We start from the raw sequence: 15,411 nt of genomic DNA on the forward strand, positions 1-15,411 counted from the left end.
CAACATTTAGGCAAGGATCTCCTTTGCACTTCTTGTTCATTGAGATTGTTCTTTCAGTCTTACTGAAGACCAAGTACACATTTCTGTGCTGAAGTAGACAGCTTCTTTTGAGGCTGGCACAATTTAGTCCACAAAGGAGCCCATGTTGAGCAGCTTTTGGAATGGCTTTGAGAGAATATGTTTCCCACTCAAGAACCTTAAGTATACTGACATTTCCTGTAGAAATCTGTGCTGAAAGTTCATCAGATTATCCTTCTACTGTTTGTTACTCTCCGATGTCTTCCTAAAGCTATGTTTGCATTCCATTCTATCAAGATGGATTTTGCTATGTCATTATTTTCTGTGGTCAGTAGTCTTTCTGGTAATATCAGAAGAATGGAGAAGGAATTACTTTGGCATCTAATTGCTATGAATGGCTTGACGTTAAACTGCTGCAGAGATTTGGTTTTGCTAGTGTTTTCATACCACTACCTTCAGGATTTACAAACTTTTGAAAAGCTCCCATGCCAAAAGAAAAAAGAAAAAGAAAAAGAAAAAAAAAAAAAAAAAGCAGCATGTTAGTCTGTGCACCCTGTGCTTTTCCATCTACTTTCCAGTAACATAGGTATCTCCAGAGGTAAGACCCAAAACTTGTACGCTCCATTACTCTTTGGTCTGCACTCTGCTGTGGCTTACATAATGCACATCCATATAATCTATGTGAGAAAATTTAATTTACGTAGCATGCTGGAATGTTGATTCTGTTCTAATAATCTGTGTGCTTCTCAGGGTTTGGATTCAAATTTAATCTAAGTTTTCCTGAAAGCAGGAAGTGCAAACTGGCACAGTGAAATATGCCCCTCCTGCTCAAAACTGTGTTTTGCATTGCACTGTAATATATCTCACAGTAAGTGCTGGCTAGAAACTGTGTCCTAGAGCCAACACTGTAAAAGTGCTAATAATATGGGGTAGCAAAATTTTGCTTTACTGTTCATTCTTCCTGTGGGGATTGCTGCTTTAAGATATTGTTTCCTGTCCCTGTTCTAATCTTCTCCGAGATTAGGTGGTGGTGCACTTGTGCTGGGACAAGAGCAAGATCAGAAAGGAGAGGGATTCAATCCAGCTGAATCTTTTGTTGGTTCCATAAGTCAGCTCAATATCTGGGACCATGTCCTGTCTCCACAGCAGGTGAGACCTTATTGCAGTGTTTGGGCATAATCATCAAAGCACAGGATGGATCTTTGAAAAAGCGTTCAAGGATCCGGTCTCTGGGATCTGATGAAGTTCTGTCTTAGTGTAATAAGCTTAGAGAAGCAAGTAGGGCACCTTTAAGAATAGGTAGAGTAAAAACAACACTGAAGTAACTTTCTGTTTTGACTGAGCTTTTCTGCACTAAGTTGCTTTGAAGGAGAAGCCGTTTACAAAAGCAAGCAACCTGTTGGCAGAGAGAGAAAACCCAGTGAAATGATCACAGAATCACAGAATCACAGAATCACCCGGGTTGGAAGGGACCCCAAGGATCATGTAGTTCCAACCCCCCTGCCTAGCAGGGCCACCAAACATACACATTCAATGATATCAGAACTTGTTTTATCAGTTCCAGTTCCTTCATCCTGCTATATAAAGCCACATTAAATTTAACATGGGAGGCATCATAATTTCAGTTCATGCATTAGATGCAGTGAAAAATCTTTGAGCTTTGTAGTCCCAGGAAAAGTCTATGTGATCAGTAGGACTGAATATTAGGCTGCATTTACTCAGGCACCAAAATGTAGATTTGGCACTAAACTTCCACAGAGTTAAAAAATCACAGTGGATCAAAATATGTCTCCAAGAGCAGCGATCTCATAGACTCTAAGAGGAACAAGTTTCAGTGCTTGGTTATCCATGAAGTGAATACTTTTTCTTGAAATCTAACTGCAAAACCTCACAATTCTTCAGTTTGTAGCTGCTCTTTCACTGTGGTATGTTCACTGTGATATATTAAGTACTGATGCATGGGGATAATTGCTCTCTTGATTTTCTGGCTGTCGACCTGTTCACACAGAAGGGATACTGTTATCTCTGTTATGGTGAGTTAGTGGTGTTTGGTACCTAAAGGTCAAACAGAAATTATGAATCACTTGGTAACACTTGAGTATCAAAGACTAAATTCAAAGTCATAGAGGGGAAAGGGGCTCTTCTCTTGATGTAATTTTAACAGTTGTACCATTATTTGATGGTTTATCACTCTGTTGTGCCCATGATCCAAAATAATGATCCAAAATAATGAAATGAGCATGAAACAAAAAAGAAGTTAAGCCAAATCTATGCTTCACTGTTTCTTGGTCCTTTTCTTTACTACTATTGCTTTCTGCTGTGTTCAGAACTAATCTGCTGCTATTCTTGGCCTTTGAGATCTCCAGGTAATGCACTGACAAGTCATATCTTCAGGGTTTTTTGCACTTAGCAGTTAGGAAGCTAATGAGTATATGTATGATTATACAAGACATGCTGGTGAAGAGTTTAAGTGGGATTTTTTGAGTCTTTCTCAGTGTCCACCACTCTTCAGTGCTATTGACAGGGTGGATAAAATTCAAATTTACTTCAAATGCAGTGTAAATATAATGAAGAAGAAAGTCCTGCCCGTCATTTGTAGTAATATCTGTATTACTATCTGAAAAGATGTGAAACTTGACTGGGAATTAAGCCAAATAATCTTCCTTTAAAGTTTTTACCTCATTCGTTATAAAACTTGTGATACTAGATCACTACCATTATCTCTGCTATAACCAGTTTGGCACTAGCCAGCTAGAGCTATTCAGCAAGTCTTACTGTCTTATTCTTTGCCATATAGGAAAGTGGGGTGACATGGATATGTTGTGCTGTGAATAACAGAAAGGCTAAATCTGTTCTTTAAGATTTTTCTTTGTATGCTTTAGTTGCTTATCTGCATGCACTTTTATTTTGCATGGACTCATTCTTTTGTTGCTGAATAGCAGCAGAAATATCTTTATGTATCTTCATATGATTGGGGTTCCTTCCTGTCCAGCATTCTCCTCCATATGACTTTGAAGGGCTGGTCCACACTGGAAAAATCTTACTGCAAATTCCTGGCGGATGCTTTGCAGCCCTTGTCCTTAGCTGTTTCCATCAGTGCAGACTGTTGAAGTGAGATACTTGAAATGGGCTTTGTTCTAATAGTCCAGGTAACAGTCTTCTCCAGTCTTCTCCAGTCAGAAGAACTGACTGGAGTTCAGGGCAGGAGTAATGTGAGAAAAATTCAGTATGAGGTTCGTGACACACCTTCCCTTCTCACAAAAACAAGCAGTATAATACACTGTTTCATCCTCTCAAGACTGGACAGAAGCCAGCAGGCCTTCTGACAAAGGCAGTTAATCCAGCTGCTGACTGGGAACTGGGCACACCTGGGGTTTCAGGGCTGGCTGTGCCCTGAAACTACGCCTGTGGGTTAGGTGGCAGTGCTGACATGTACCCAGGCCAATGGGCTGCTCATCTTGGCTCTTGTTAAATCATTTTTTCATGGTGCCAAAGAAAACATTTGTTTCTCACTGATGGAGAAGTACTGGAATAACCCAGCAGCACAGCAGAGACAAGGAATAGGAAGTAGTCTCAGTAGCCTAATTACTAACATGCTCTCTTAATTGAATAATCATCTTTTCAGATCTTCACTCTTTAATATCTTAAAAGAACAGGAAATCCTTCATTATCCTTCTACTGCATATTTGACCTCCTCAGGGCTTGTATGGGTTTTTTTCAGCAGTTCTGTGGCTAACATATTATTACTTCTGCCCTGGTAGGGAGAAAGGTAGTGGATAGTTGTGTGGCAATAATGCAATTTAATCCCAGTCGCACTCTGGAACTATCTTTCCTTTTTTCTCTTGGATTTACAGTGAGCAAAAATAATGCAGAGTGAATTCAAAGCCCATGTTTTTGACTGGCACTTTCTTAAGGAATAATTTCTTATATTTTGCTTGCATGACAAGTACTCCTTTAGATATTACCTCTGCACATGCCTATCCACACTAGCTGGCTCATAAGTACAGAATAACAATTAATTCTTGTGCTAGGAGAGAATAACATGACTCATTCAATGACTAGTTCTAATATTGCATGCTGACATGGAAGATTTTTCTTTCATAATATTCTTCTTTCACGTGTTCCTTAAACATCACCTAATCAACTGTTTTAAATCCATAGGTAAAATCTCTGGCTACATCCTGTCCAGAAGAACTCCAAAAAGGAAATGTGCTAGCCTGGCCAGATTTCCTTCCAGGAGTTGTGGGAAGAGTGAAGATAGATTACAAGAGTGTATTTTGTGCTGGTTAGAGCTTTGTTTTCTAGAACCCTTTTTTTCTGGACAATGTTGTAAGACTTATGTTATGAGGTTAAATATGCTAGTTTGCAGCCTGTGTCCTACAAACCTTGAATAAATTATTTTGATAACTTAACAGTTGGAACATTCAGTCCTTCATTCCTCAAATTCCACAGTTTTGTAACAAAAGTTCATTGGAATCTCTGACAAAGATTTATTACTTCCTGAATTGAGATGAGAAAGAGTGAAAATGGTAATTGGTCAGAAGGAGGTTTTCTTTGTCTTTTCTTATAAAAGTAATTGCACATTATTAAAATACCTTCTGTCTTCTCACCTCTTTTCCTACATATTCTTTTCCTTGTGTTGTATTTTGATGATTCTCAAAACTATTTGAATCCAAGTAGGATGTAGCTTAGCATAATACTTCTCAATCTTTCTTCTGGATAAACTTACACAGGATCAAGCAGTCAGTTAAGAAATGTATTCCTGACAGCACATAAATATATATATCTCTTACTGTATGCATGCATTTTGTCCACAGATTGTCCATCTTTGCAAGGATCTGTACCACATCTGCGTGCCTCTTCATCTGATTTAAAGCCAGGGTCAAAAGTCAGCCTTTCCTGTGACCCAGGCTTCCAGATAGTGGGAAACTCTGTTCAGCACTGCCTTAACATGGGACAGTGGACGCGACCCTTTCCACGCTGTGAAAGTGAGTTGTCTCAGTGGGCTGGCAGGATTAGGAAACCTAGGCTTCTATTTGGGCCCTAATGCTATTTATGGTCTCTTTATCCCTGTAACTATGATGTGGTTGAATCCATCCATGTTACAGCATATACAAATGTGCTTGAAGTTAAACTCAAGTTTTACTGGGCAGGAAGTACACTGTGATCTGATTCTGACACTTTTTTAGTCAGTTTCTAATGACTGTGGCAGAGATGAGTCCATTTGGATCAGCAGATATTCTGAGCTTTCCTTCCCCTTGCACCAGGAATGTGGGAGATGCACAGGAAATAGTTGAGTCTGTGAGTTTCAAGTGTCACTGAGAATGTTTAGTTTGAAATAAAATCCTTTGTGTTAGTGTATTCTAGAGTAGTTTCTTTTAAAGACAACAAATACTTCTGCCAGGACTTAGAAGACATTTCTAGAAGACACTTTTGGAATTTTTTCTAGGAAACTAGGCTGCATACATACTCCTACCTTCTCCTTTTTTTTATCTGCTCTGCTATGACTGCACATGGGACTGTAGTTGCATACGGTGGAGCTGACAGTATTTCTCTTCTCAATAGTACAGTAAATTAGCTCCAGAAGTAAGTTAATGCTTCATCTCAAAACTAATCACAGGTTTGGTGATAAATCAGCTTGGATCTGGAGAGATTTTTTTACTGGCAGTCAAAGAGATGCTAAGGGTTATATATATGTCAGGAGCTCCAGTCTCACTGTGATCTCAGTTTAGTACTGTGACCTTGCAGTAATCTGCTGATTTTGCACTGTTCAATCACAGTAGTATTGAGCTTGTTTTTCAGTAAAGGGAAAGAACAGGAACATACATACAAACTTAGTTTTCCTTTTTTCCTAAAGCCCATTAAAGGTCGCTGATTATCAGGGGAACAAAAAGACATCTACTGAGATCTTAGTCACATATTTCTCCTCCAAAGCTAGCAGAATGTCAGGAGCTGGAAATTCTCTGACAAGTACCCACAAAGTAAGACTCTTCTTTACCTGTACTCGGTCGCTACTTCAGAAAAATTCTGGGCCCACGTGAAATCATTCTGAAGTCAGTTTGTGTTTGCTCTGCTAATATCTGTCCCTTCTTTTCGTTGCAGGAATCAGCTGTGGAGTGCCTCCACCTTTAGAGAATGGTGGTTATGCTGCTGAGGACTTCTTTGCTGGCAGCACCATTACCTATCAGTGCAACAGTGGCTACTATTTGCTGGGTGACTTTGAGATGTTCTGCAAGGACAATGGGAGCTGGAGCAGCATTTCGCCATCGTGCCTTGGTGAGACATGCCATACATACTGCTGTATGGACTAGCCATCTTGGACTTCTGTGCTCTTGGGTTTGGGTGTGATTTCATTCTGAAATTGTGAAAGCTAGGCAGAATCTCAGAAATCACATTCCAAAATACTCACATTTTTGCAATCATGTGCTCAACACTGTTTCAAGCCAGGCCTCCAGTCGGGTACCTTTCTTTCTCAATCCTGTTGTAAGTCCCAAACCCTATACTCCATACCTGGTAAGCCTGCATTACACTCCCAGCCTCTCTACTTTCAGATTCTAGTCTTGGAATCCTTGCATTCTCTGCTACTGAACTGTGCATTTCCCTGCTCCTCAGCATGTCTGTCAGCAAGCAGCTGCAGCACTGAACAGGCTGAGAATGGACACAGCTCATATAGTTGCCATATCTTAACTTCCTTCCTAGTCAGCTGGGTCTGGTGTACCAGGTGTAAATTTAGGGGCTGAAAGGTGAGAGACCAGCACTCTGCTGCATACACAGGACTTAAACATATCTTCTTGAAAGGCCATGTCTACAGCAGATCCCCACTGGAATACACTGGCAGGCTGTACTCAAATTGCTGCTGCTTCACTCATGTCTAATATGGGTTGCAGGATGATAACCTGGCAGTGTTTATGTTTGATTTGACTGGTTGTTTTGTCCAAACATGCAGCTACAAAACGTAGATGTGGGGTTTTTTTTTCAGTAAAAAAGAGCAAAAGTCAAGTGAACAGCCTTCTAGTCCTGCCAAAATTCTCTTTGGAGCAGGATCCATCTTGTTTTAAAGCATTTAGTCCTTTGGGACTCTAAGAACCTCCAAACAGACCATCCAGTCTGATGTTCCTCTCTTTAATCAAAGGCATATAAACATGACCAGACTCAGAGTAAATGTTGCATGACTGTCCACATAGTTCAGCATCTCTGCAGTAGGAAGAATGATCTGGGAAAGGAAATTCCCTGTACTTCACCTTCTAGATTGAAGAAAAGGTGTGGAAAATGAAAAGAGTAAAAATTAAATTAAAACCCTGGACCATCCTTTACCTTTCTTACTCACTCTTAAGGCAGGCACTAACAAAGCCTGACACATAAGCCATACACCTATGCTCTAGGATATTCTTTTGCTCTGTTACACATGACTCAACTGTCCTTCCAGTCTTTCTTGTCTTGAAAGAAACTACAGGAGGAGCAATCATTCCAGCTCTGCTGTGGTGGTATTTTGCATTCTCCTGATGCTTGTGTAATTGGCAACAGCTTTGATTTTAGTGAACCATTTTCATCCTGCCTGTCAGAAAGAGACTCCCTTTCTTTTCACAGCGCTGTTGGAATCTTTCATGCTGGCAAGACTCCTTCAGCAGTGAGGAGTTAATGCATTGATTCAGATCTTGTTTTTTTAACTGTATTACTTTTTCTTGCCTCAAAGTGGGCAAAGGTCGACATCTATCTTGTAGAAGGATTTTGAAATGAAGAACTGTTCTATCTCATAGTGCTCTGACTTAACAGGAGGAATAATCTCTGTCACCACTATTTTTCAATGAGATATTTTGAAATTCGTCTCTTGCAATTTATGACCCATTGTTTCACCACGAACACTTCTATTCAGTCAGGATTTGAAATCTCATATGAAGTAATTTGGGCTCAGGGATTTTTTTACTGTACAGTACCACGTGACATGTAGCATAAATTATCAATTGGCATTTCTAGGCACTGTTTAATTATAATGAAGCATCAAAATTGTGACTGAATTAAGCAATTTTTAATTATGCTAACTAAAGCAACTCTTTTTGACAGTGAAACAGAAATTTGAAGCAAATGTGTATTACAAATACCATCCTAAAGACATCTTTATTACTATGTTTCATTTTTGTAGATGTTGATGAATGTGCTGTTGGATCAGACTGTGATGAGCATGCATCCTGTCTCAATACAAATGGATCCTATGTTTGCACCTGCATTCCACCTTACATAGGAGATGGTAAAAAATGTGCAGGTATGGGAAAGAAAAACATCATGCTTGTCTTCCAAAATTCTCTATAGGCCACTGTCTTCAGCTGTGGAAGACAGCTGCCAATAACTGATTGTAGAGAGGTACAAGAGAAGCATGCTCTGTGCATCTAATCACTTTGGCCTGAACAAGGCTGTGATTAAGTGTCTCCATTATTGGTAAAATTGTCATTTGGATTCTGTTACAAGACACATGCCCTCTTGCACATGCAGTACATATGCTGGGGATGGCAGCGTGTGCCGATTTTTGGAATAGAGCTGTAAAGAAATATTTGCATTTAGGCATTTGAATAGGGGTTGAGTTGTCTGTGGAAACATTAAGTAAGGTGGCTTTGAGTAAAGATGACAACACAGTGGCATAGGCTGGAATAAAAGCTGACTGATTGATCTGATTTCAGGTTGAGGACTGAACACACAGGAGTGAGCTTTCTCTCATGGAGGGATAAATGACCGCTAGATTTATTTGATTCTGACAGTGAATGCAAACAGCCAGAATGCTTACACTCAGAGTACTTTATCAAGATTAGCTTACTTGCATGAGCCTTCAGTTTCTGTCACTTAACAGAGAGAACAGGGAAAAGCCAGCAAGCTTGGATTTGGATTGTGGGTGCTTTCCATGTGTTCTGCTTTCTCACCTTTGGAAATTTCCCAGGAATATCTCCTAAAACTTTTCATTAAACCTCATACTTAGTGATGTCATTAATAGTTTTCTTTCTTCTTCCTCAGAACCAGTGAAGTGCCGAAATCCGGGAAATCCAGCAAATGGCCATATGTATGGGGACATGTACAGTGTTGGCAGTCAAGTAACTTTTTCTTGTGAAGAAGGGTTTCAGCTGACTGGAGTGACTAAACTTACATGCATGGAGTCTGGAGAGTGGAGCCACTCAATACCGTATTGTGAAGGTGTAGTTCATGGAGTGACTGTTGATTGTAATGTGCGTCAGTGTAGAGATGAAAGGGGGAAGAGTAGTAGCTTAGAGACTTCAGAGACCATGACACCTAATGAAATTTTTTTTCTAGCAGTCTTAAATCACAAGATTGAAGTTTCTATTGTCTTAAGAGATGTAAGTGCCAACTAAAGTTACTGACAGTTTGCATATTCACAGTGGAATGCTTCTGCAGATCCTCCAAAGTATCAAAGGTGTAGGCTCATCTCATTACCTTTTTCTTAATGTAAGCTTTAAAAATAGCCTCCTGTTTTCAAGCAACTTGTGGGAAAATAATGTCTTAAAAAGTATTAACAGTGTTTCAGTGTAAGAAGCAACAGGCTGGTGCATACAGACATACATGGCACAATTATGAAAACTGATCTAGAAAACCAGAACTGAGGTGAAGCAACAGTAAAAGGAAGGGGTGGTGAAGGAAAAAAAAGATTTTGTCCTTAGGAGGAGGTGGGGATGAAGTTCTGTGGATGGTAAAGTGTACGGTATGTGGAACAGTTCAGCTACCTATTTCCAGTTAGTCAAATCTCTCCATAAGTTGAATAGAAATAAAGAGCCTTAAGCGTCAGCTACAGCTTATCCAAAAACCCAGTTTCTCTAGGGCATTTAGATCTCTTCGAACCTATTTAGTGAAAATAAATATTCTGGTTTTGTTTTTTTAATTTGTGTTGCATCAACTTCTCTTGCGATCCTATCTTTTTAAAGCTGTATCCTGTGGACGTCCCATTATTCCAGAGAACAGTGCCATTTGGGGCTCAAATTTTACATACCGCAGTAAGGTGACATACAGGTAGGAATTTAATGTTTGATGTCCCATGTTGTTAATGAGCATATAGCAGCAAATCAGAAAGAGCATGTCAGAATTCAGAAAGTGTTGAAAATACATGGAGAGGAGTGAGCTGCGTTTTAAGTAAACAAAAGATACTTGGTTATAACTGTGACTGTTCACTAGCAAAGCTGAATGTTTACTTGCATACTAATTTTCTGTGCCATGATGAGAAAGCTGGTAAATGAGGGTAAATGAGCAATGAAGGCAGGAAAGGGGTGGCCAATTAGAGGCCATAAGAGTTCATAAAAGGCTCTGTGTTTAATAGCAACTCTTTTTTTTCTCATACAGGTGCAAAGATGGTTACAGCATTGTGGGTGAAAAGGAAATTATGTGCCTTGCTAGTGGTGTTTGGAACCATCCTCCCCCCTCCTGTGAAATGGTGACATGTCCTAGCCCACAGGATATTAGCAATGGAAAATACACACTCACTGGCACAACCTACCTTTCATCTGTATCATACAGTTGTAACAATGGATACAGGTAAATGCTGGAATATTTTTGAGACAGATTTTGGCAGCATGCTTCCAAATTTAAAAAATTGCTGAAAGATCTCCTTACATCTGAAATAGACAAGGCTGGGATGATTGCTCAGAAAGTTAAAATACTAAAAGAAAATTTAAGACTTCTATAAAGCTCAGAAGTAGCTCCTGCTTTTCATGCTGAATTATGTCTAGATCGTTCAGATTCTGCCACACATGTTTACGTTTGCATGTATGCAACACTTTCATTTTACCATTAAGCTCAAATACATATCTTGAATATTTGGAAATCAGTATTCATTATTTTTGGAGGTTCTCATTTGTGTTTAAAGATAATCATTCACCTAATAGGCTTTGGAACATATGCAGTATTATGTTTGGTATAGTTTTAAAGTGCCTTTAGTGAAATAATCTTCTGTTGTTCATTTACTCCTCAAAAGCTCTGCAGTAGTTGTTTATTTTAGTCTTCTATTCTGTTTTACGTTTGTAATCAAAGACATTGTAAGCACATTTCTAATAAACTGCAATTGCAAATGAATACAGTCATATTGTATTCAAGGATATGGTGTTAATTGCAAGTTACTGCCTGTCCCTGATATTTGCTTCTATCTAGCAGATGACAAAAAGTGGCCTCATATGGACCTCTAGGTCTGATTATTTTTTTGCTTTTTCCTGCTGCAAGCATTTCCCTGTCCAGATGCAGGCAGGTATGTGAGGTACGCTCATCTGCTAAATGTTTAATCCATTCACTCAGTTTTCTGAGTAAATATAGTGGTTTAAATACCTGAGTGGATCAGGTCTTAGTCCAGGGAGTGCTTGGCAGTCTCAAGATAGCCAGAGTGTTGATGGTATACAACTTGATCATTAGAGAAACAGAAATCACACAATCCCAGAATGGCTTGGAATGAACCTTAAAACCCACCCAGCTCCAACCTCTCTGTTGTGGGCAGCGCTGCCACCTACCAGATCAGGCTGCCCAGGGCCTTGAATGCCCCCAGGGATGGTGCACTCATAGCTTCTCTGGGCAGCTGTGCCAGAGTGAAAAATTTCCACCTAACGTCTAACCTAAATCTCTTCTCTTTTAGTTTAAAAGTATTCTCTCCTGTCCCATCACTATGTAAAATATCAGTCTCTTTCTTGCTGATAAGCCCTCTTTTTAAGTACTGGGAGGCTGCAGTGAGGTATCTCCACAGCCTTCTCTTCTCCTGGATGAACAAGCCCAGTTCCCTCTCTTCTTATGAAAGGTGCTTTAACCTTAAATAATTGTTTAAACACCCCATGACCCTTTATTGCTCAAAAATGATCGAAACTACAGCAGAATTTAGTGTGTGTGTGCAAAGTACATTGGGGTCCCAAAATAATTCCAACAGCTTTCTTGTCAAAGCATTTTGAAAAGTAGTTAGATAGCATCAACATTGTATTTTCTTGAATAGAAGGTGAGAGACTTGAACTCTGCTGAAGTCAAAGTCCCCTTGACTGGGGCCAGGAAATCAGAAGGAAAACACCTCATGCTCTGTTCACACAGCCTGAAGCAGCAGCCTTAATAATGATTTTTGTATCTTAGCCTTCAGGGTCCTGCTGTACTTGTCTGTGCATCTTCAGGGAACTGGAACAGCACACCTCCAGCTTGCAGCATTGTCTCTTGTGGATCTCCTCCTGCCATCAAAGATGCAGTGATAGAAGGAAATAACTTTACTTTTGGAAGCACGGTCTCTTACACGTGCAAAGAAGGGTATGTAGTTTAGTACTATGGGACTGATATTCAGGACAAGTGAAACTGTTGCAGGCCATACAGCTTTTTTCTCTGCTGCTTCACAAGTCCTTTATAACTGTTCATGAATTACTTTGTCACTGCTTCTGTCTTGCTTCCCTGAGAATTAAATATGATGGAGGCTGTGGGCTGTCAGGTTAGTGTGGGACACCAAGGCATTTCCCAAAGCAGTCAGCTGCACGACTGAATATATCTTGAAAGAGAAGAATGGAGAGGATTCAGAGAGTAGGAAAGATGAGTTTCTTAGACCTAGTACTTCTCTGGTAAACTCAAGGCTGTGACCAAAAAGAATTCACTGTCTCATCACACTTAAAAGAGCACTGTTTTGTTTTGAGAAGTAACGCAAGTGTTCTGGTGTTCTAAACTCTGGTTACTTAAAACTGTTTATTGAGGTGCATTATTTTCTTTGATTTCCATCTGTGCAGTGTAGTGACCGTTCAGAACAAATTTCATGTCTCCATTTTGATGGTGTAGCATGAATGTAATGCTGGCCTGAGATACTAGAAGAGGCTATGCACATGTATATCTTCACAGCTCATAAGCAGTCCTTTCGAACTTTTTGAAAGTACTCTGTCCAAAAGACAGAGCACAGATGAGGAACTTTCACAAGGTCTGGATCTAAGTGATTTGGAGGATTTTGTGCTTCTTGTTGATGACAAAAAGGCAGATTAATACACCAGCATATTGTTTTTAAACTAGCTTTGCAATATTATTTGTAACGACATTGAAATAAAGTTTCCTGGGTTTTTTTTTGATTGCATGAAGATTCAAAAAGCTGCTGCTTTTTTTGTATGCAAGTATTTCTAATGGCATAGGACAAGAGCATTTAAGGAGGGTCACTGCTAACTAAGTGGCAATTAATAAAATCAATAATAATAAACTTTAGCACATAATAGACTCTTTTTCTGAGAACAAACCCTACAAACAAGGCAAAGCACTTTCACAGAAGTTGCTATCAAAATCTGAACAACTGGTTTCCAGCCTGCAGCTGGAAAAAGTTATTGGGACCCTTCCAATAGGTATTGTTTATTTGCTTTTTGTAAGTGACACGACAGAATTTAAAACTGAGCAGAGATATCACAGTTAACATGTACACGTTTAAACAGCAGCAGCTTGAGCAGATTGACAGGCAGTATGGAATAATGCCTGTTACTGCATCCCAGATACAGAGTAAAGAAATGTAACTGCACTAAGAGTAATCACACTGCAGAACTTCATTGTAAATTACAGTATTAAAAATACTTGCTTCTATATTGCTTTTTACAGTGCAGTTTTAAGATCTTACAAAATCATTACATGCAACACCTTTTCTAGATGGATCGCTAAGGAGCTTCTCATTGTTTGCAAGTGTGAAAATAGATTGATGCAGCTAATACAGGAAACCAGAAGTCTTTTTTGGGGCTTTTCATCTCCGTCTGCCTTCAGTTCTGCTAAATGGGAATAATTTCTGGGTGGGTTAGTTTCCTTGAGGAGTGGATAGCCTGTCCCAGTGCGGTATTTGTTCACTGGCAGTAGGAAAGTTTCAGGAGGTTCGGGAGCAGTAATCAGATAGACAGATAAGAGAGTTTATTCTGCTCAGGGTGTTCTAGGGTATTTGTTATCGTGACATCTCACCCATGGATGAGCTTGGCTTTGCCGTCTTTCATTTGAAGTTGGTGGTAGCTGTTGTAAAGCATCCTATTTGTCTTCTGGAGTGCTAACAAACTATATTATGGGGGCTTAAGAAACTGTAGGTGACATTTAACAATGTTTGATTGACTTCCTATATGATTTCTTATCCGCAGTTACACTTTAGTTGGTCCTGCAACCATAGAGTGCTTAGCTAGTGGCGAGTGGAGTGTGAGCCACCAGCAGTGCCTGGCAGTGTCCTGTGATGAACCCCCCCATGTGGAAAATGCATCGCCAGAGAACGGCCACCGCCTCTATGGCGATATAGCTTATTACTTCTGCTCAGATGGCTACAGCCTGGCTGATAACTCTCAGCTGCTTTGCAATGCGGAAGGGAAGTGGGTGCCTCCAGAGGGCAAGAAGATGCCTTACTGCGTAGCTGATTTCTGTGAAAAGCCATCCACTGTCTCATACAGCATCCTGGAGTCCATCAGTAAAGCCAGGTTTCCAGCTGGCTCCATTGTGAGCTTCAAGTGCATGGAAGGCTTTGTTTTAAATACTTCAGCCAAGATTGAGTGCCTTAGAGGAGGCATCTGGAATCCTTCTCCATTGAGCATCCAGTGCATTCCAGTTCGCTGTGGAGAACCTCCCAGCATTGGCAATGGCTATGCCAGTGGGACCAACTACAGCTTTGGAGCAGTGGTGGCATACAGCTGCAACAAAGGGTTCTACATCAAGGGGGAAAAGAAGCGTACCTGTGAAGCCACTGGCAGCTGGAGTGGCAGTTTGCCCACGTGCCACCCAGTGTCGTGTGGAGAACCACCCCAACTTGAGAATGGCTTTATTAAGGTAAAAAATCTTTTTTCTCATCTGCCTAATGGCATCACAAGTTGAATACATCTTCATAACTGATGCTGTTTTTTTCTCAAAGAATTCAATTGATTTCCTCAAGATCTCAGTCTTCGCTTGTTTATGAGTGACTTTCCCAGTCACTCCATCTGGAGATGTATAAAGTACTACTGCCAGTTAATAAGCCTTACTCTTTTTACTGCTGTGAAAAAGAATCTGCTTTGAATTAGATTAATAAGTGTGGGATAATTTCTCTGTGTGCTTCAGATGCTAGCATATTTCCTTGCTGAGGTCAGAAGTTGTCCTTTGCCTATCAAATTGCTTTGCAACAATGCCCAAAGTTAAAAATCTTGTGGAAGCCCAGAGCTGTAACACCTCTTTAATCTGTGTTGTTCTAAGGGTAATACTGTGGTAAGGAAGATCAGAAACATTATTGTAAAATTTAGCTTTGAATTTCTTCAGCATTTTTCACCTGAACATTTATCCTCTTTCTTTAAGTCTAGCCACATGGGAGTGTACATTTGATAAGAATTGTTTTTTTTTTTGCATTCCAATTCCCATTTGAACTAGCAGTAATAGCAAAAATTTCTGTTTGGACTTCCACACATACACATTTCTAATTATTGCATATAGTTTGGTCGT

At 39.9% G+C, this 15,411-nt stretch overlaps 1 protein-coding gene across 1 annotated transcript in view; it reads left to right on the plus strand.

The window, feature by feature from the left end:
- Nucleotides 1-15,411, plus strand: part of SVEP1 (sushi, von Willebrand factor type A, EGF and pentraxin domain containing 1) — a 125,402-nt gene that overhangs the window by 80,912 nt on the left and 29,079 nt on the right. The window contains exons 28-37 of the mRNA XM_042882867.1: nt 1,043-1,167; nt 4,180-4,303; nt 4,836-5,006; nt 6,121-6,294; nt 8,159-8,278; nt 9,019-9,195; nt 9,939-10,023; nt 10,351-10,542; nt 12,106-12,273; nt 14,097-14,769. Of these exons, the coding sequence (XP_042738801.1) occupies nt 1,043-1,167; nt 4,180-4,303; nt 4,836-5,006; nt 6,121-6,294; nt 8,159-8,278; nt 9,019-9,195; nt 9,939-10,023; nt 10,351-10,542; nt 12,106-12,273; nt 14,097-14,769 (2,009 nt within the window). The remainder of the gene's footprint in view (nt 1-1,042; nt 1,168-4,179; nt 4,304-4,835; nt 5,007-6,120; nt 6,295-8,158; nt 8,279-9,018; nt 9,196-9,938; nt 10,024-10,350; nt 10,543-12,105; nt 12,274-14,096; nt 14,770-15,411) is intronic.

The sequence above is a fragment of the Lagopus leucura genome, unplaced genomic scaffold, assembly GCF_019238085.1.
Source record: "Lagopus leucura isolate 7727_CA_CO unplaced genomic scaffold, USGS_WTPT01 Super-Scaffold_100036, whole genome shotgun sequence".
Lineage (NCBI taxonomy): Eukaryota > Metazoa > Chordata > Aves > Galliformes > Phasianidae > Lagopus > Lagopus leucura.